Here is a 4,552-nt window from a genome sequence, read left to right on the forward strand (position 1 = left end):
GAAACTTCACACCCGAATGAACCCGAATAAATTTGGAAGGAAAATATAAGTAGCCTACCAAATGTTTTAGTTTAGTCCTTTTACGTGTGAAATGCTGAATATTTGAAAAGGACTCTTTATTTTATATGGTCAGCTTAGTTTGCGTTATGTGCTTTGTGCATTCTGAAGGCACTTGAAGGGTGTAGACTACAAAGCATTATAAATATATCAAATCGTAATTTATTATAAGGTATTACACAGCTCTGTGTGTAATTATCACGTAATTATCACTTCAGAACAATTGATATGTCTAAAAAGGCTTATACACTGTAGAAGCCCTTTCAGCTGTTTAAAACTGAAGCAAATGAAACATGCGGTGAAATATTTCTGTGATAATACCACAGTAAACCACCGCCTGGTGTCTGTTGTGCGCCTGTATATTTGCCTTCTCTCTGTTTATTGATTTGCTTGCGTACGTGTCCCCTCGTTTTTCTGAACGTGTACGCCGTTTTTTAGCACAATGCAGTTTGCCTCTGGCTTCTCTTAAACAAAAGCACGCGAGTGTATAAAATCCTCTTAACACCGGAGTTTTTGTTTGGAAACATTAACAACCATTTGGCACTTCACACTACTCATGGTGACCACTGACGTAGTTCAGTCATCCACGTCAATCTCCTCATCTTCATCTTCCGAGCAAAACTTGCTTTTCAGCCGGTCAGTGTACCGCGACGACCCGGGTGATAGGGGTAACGTGTGTGGCCGACTGAAATCGAGGCTGGCGGTGGTGGTCGTCTCCATATCTCCCGCTGCGCATTTCTCCAGTTCGGCCAGCCTGGAGAGCTTCTCAAAGGCCACGGCGCCCGCGGCCTTGGCGGACTCCACGTCCGCTTTCATCTCCTCCAGGTCTCTCTTGAGCTTTGCCCTTCGGTTCTGGAACCAAGTGATGACCTGCGCATTGGTCAGACCGAGCTGCTGGGCGATCTGATCCCGGTCTGCCGGGCTCAGGTACTTCTGGTACAGAAAGCGCTTCTCCAGCTCATATATTTGGTTGTTGGTAAACGCCGTCCGAGACTTCCGCCGTTTTTTAGGTGTGTTCCTCTGTCCGAAAAGCGTCAAACCATCTCGGCCTTAAAGAAATGGATGAATTACATCATATGAAGTGCAAAAATAAAATTAACGAATCGACATCCTAAGCCTTGAGCAATGTGCCTACGTCCAAAGCCAGTTATGCTAAAAACCTCAGAGCCACTCCATTTCTGCCTACGGCCCCTGATTTTATCCAATTTACACAGATGAATAAATCTCTCTTTTCAGTCAGTGAACAGATTTCTTGGTAGATATATTTTCTCTCATTTTCTCCGTAATAATTATGTATTAAAATTAAAACCAAATTTTCAGTTATATATGGAATTGCTTACATTAGATATTGTTTGTGTGCCAAATTTCAATCAAACACTAATTTATTCTTTTACTACAGGATGAATTGCTTTGATGAAAATGTAATTAACACTAATTAAATGTAATTTTTATTCGAATTCAGGCATCACAAATAATTCGTAAAAAATGGAAATTAAAAAATACATTTATAGTAGCTACTCAGAAAAGAATGACTGAGGTTGCATAACTAGCAGAAATATTGAGTGTATTTATAATTACCCTAAAAACAAAAAAAGCAGTGCATACCCTCGGCAGCCTGCAGGACGTTGACCTCCAGGCCTTTGAAGGTTTTGCTGGCCAGCTCCTCCAGCGCGCAAAGTGGGGAGGTTTGACTGAGCAGCGCCCGGTCGGACAGGCTGTGACTGGCCGAGGACAGCTTCTCTTCTGGAGCGAGAAGGTGCGCCTTTCCGCTCAGGGAGTTGCTTCTTTTCACAGACGGCTTGCTGAGGATGTCCACAATGCTGAAAGGGGTCAGGGGCTTGTTGGAGTTAGCCGGTAGCGGCACGTGATACAGTGAACCGCACCTGCGTTCCTCCAGCACCAATGGGCATTTCGAGTCGTCCTTAGAGGTCATGGTGGTTCAGCAGGTCACACTTGACTGTGGTAATTTCTACAAAATCGATTCAAAGCTGAGGGGCACTGGGGAAGTGGTACAAAGAGAGATAAGTGTACAGTAAAAATAATCCGCCGCTCGGATCACAGGTGCATCTGCACGCACATGTTGGCTGCTGAGCTGCAGGCTGCATGACACTTCCACGGAGTTTCACGACAACCACTACATCTCCGAGACACTTGCCCAGGATGACGCACAACGAGACACGAGGTGCACCTATCCAGATGGCAGTGATGAACAAAAAAGCAGCAGTGACCACCACTAACAAGTTATTGCTGGCAACCAATGTCTCTCCCTCTCGCTCTCTCTCCGTTTATGTGTGTGTGTGTGTAAGAAAGAGAGAGAGAGAGAGAGAGAGAGAGATACCGGGGAGCAATAATTAGAGGGCAGAGGGGAGGAGTCCAAAAATAAAGTAGGCTCATCATCATTCATTCATTATATTTGGTATTAAAATTCTTCAACTTTCAAAAGGTGAGTTCAGTAAATTCAATAAAATCTTAATTATTCCCTTGGTTAGAACTCATTCAATATGAATTTATTACAAAATGTCAGCCAATACATTTTGATCTTATGTAACAAAAATATACAGTAAAGTTCAATTACTGGCTTTTTCTAAGTTTTGCACTGCATTATATGATCTTTTCAGGAGTTTACAGGTTATTTTTATTTCCACAGTCAAGTGTGAAGTCAAGTGTCATAAATATATAAATAGAATATGTATATTCATAAAAAATAAAACATTCTTAAACGGATGTTGCTCATACAAAATAAAAAGTATCAATCTTAAATGGTGATTTAGGAAATTGATAATCAATAGATCAACAGATCAATACATAGATAGGTGTATAGATAGATGGTTTGAGTTTTACATTGGTTGCACCACAGTTAAACATTTGGTTGCAGTCTATAAAAAAGATGAATAAGTGATTAGCAGTTTAGAGGGGACATCTTGTGCCCTCTCCGGGAGAGGGCTCTCTCTCTCTCTCTGTACCTTCTGCAGGTGTCCCTGGTCCTGGAGCTGTATATCGCTGATGTGCAGTTACTGGTCCCACCAACCTGCAGTGTCTATCTGTTGTTTATTGTTGCTGTTCTTTTCTCTCTGCTCTATCCACTCACCCCAACTGGTCGAGGCAGATGGCCGCTCAAACTGAGCCTGGTTCTGCTGGAGGTTTCTTCTTCCGTTAAAGGGAGTTTTTTCTCTCCACTGTCACCAAGTGCTTGCTCATAAGGGATTTGTTGGGTTTTTTGTTTTTGCAAAGTGCCTTGAGATGATTTGTATTGTGATTTGGCGCTATACAAATAAAACTGAATTGAACTGAATTGAATTGAATCTGCAGTCACAGCCTTTTGGAGTTCTGACAAAGTCCTTGGACAGTTTTATTTTGTAATTTACTCCTGCATTGGTCTTGCTGTGACATTTGCCTTACCTTTTCTGAGAGGGCCTCCTGCCAGGACCCTTGCCCATTTCATTCTCCATCAGTGAGTTCAACATGGACACCGATGGATATGCCTTCATCTTCCAAAAGGAGAAATGTTTAGTTTTGGATATACAGTATCTCACAGAAGTGAGTACACCCCTCACATTTTTGTAAATAATTTATTATATCTTTTCATGTGACAACACTGAAGAAATGACATTTTGCTACAATGTAAAGTAGTGAGTGTACAGCTTGTATAACCGTATAAATTTGCTGTCCCCTCAAAATAACTCAACCAACAGCCATTAATGTCTAAACTGCTGGCAACAAACGTGAGTACACCCCTAAGTGAAAATGTCCAAATTGGGCCTAAAGTCTCAATATTTTGTGTGACCACCATTATTTTCCAGCACTGCCATAACCCTCTTGGGCATGGAGTTCACCAGAGCTTCACAGGTTGCCACTGGAATCCTCTTCCACTCCTCCATGATGACATCACGGACCTGGTGGATGTTAGAGACCTTGCGCTCCTCCACCTTCCGTTTGAGGATGCCCCACAGATGCTCAATAGGGTTTAGGTCTGGAGACATGCTTGGCCAGTCCATCACCGTTACCCTCAGCTTCTTTAGAAAGGCAGTGGTCATCTTGGAGGTGTGTTTGGGGTCGTTATCATGCTGGAATATTGCCCTGTGGCCCAGTCTCTGAAGGGAGGGGCTCATGCTCTGCTTCAGTATGTCACAGTACATGATGGCATGTACATGTTGGCATGTTCCCTCAATGAACTGTAGCTCCCCAGTGCCGGCAGCACTCATGCAGCCCCAGACCATGACACTCCCACCACCATGCTTGACTGTAGGCAAGACACACTTTTCTTTGTACTCCTCACCTGGTTGCCGCCAGACACGCTTGACACCATCTGAACCAAATAAGTTTATCTTGGTCTCATCAGACCACAGGATACGGTTCCAGTAATCCATGTCCTTAGTCTGCTTGTGTTCAGCAAACTGTTTGCAGGATTTCCTGTGCATCATCTTTAGAATAGGCTTCCTTCTGGGACGACAGCCCTGCAGACCAATTTGATGCAGTGTGCGGCGTATGGTCTGAG

General features: G+C 43.2%; 1 protein-coding gene across 1 annotated transcript; it reads right to left on the minus strand.

The window, feature by feature from the left end:
* Positions 1 to 294: 294 nt before the first annotated feature.
* On the minus strand, positions 295 to 2,214 carry lbx1a (ladybird homeobox 1a). Its single transcript, XM_026309689.1, has 2 exons — positions 1,663 to 2,214; positions 295 to 1,106 (listed from the first exon to the last, which is right to left on the minus strand). Exons 1-2 carry the CDS (start codon positions 1,988 to 1,990, stop codon positions 634 to 636), a joined length of 801 nt encoding a protein of 266 aa, XP_026165474.1. The 5' UTR covers positions 1,991 to 2,214; the 3' UTR covers positions 295 to 633.
* Between the last annotated feature and the right edge of the window lie 2,338 nt (positions 2,215 to 4,552).

The sequence above is a fragment of the Mastacembelus armatus genome, chromosome 15 (assembly GCF_900324485.2).
Source record: "Mastacembelus armatus chromosome 15, fMasArm1.2, whole genome shotgun sequence".
In the NCBI taxonomy this organism is placed as follows: domain Eukaryota; kingdom Metazoa; phylum Chordata; class Actinopteri; order Synbranchiformes; family Mastacembelidae; genus Mastacembelus; species Mastacembelus armatus.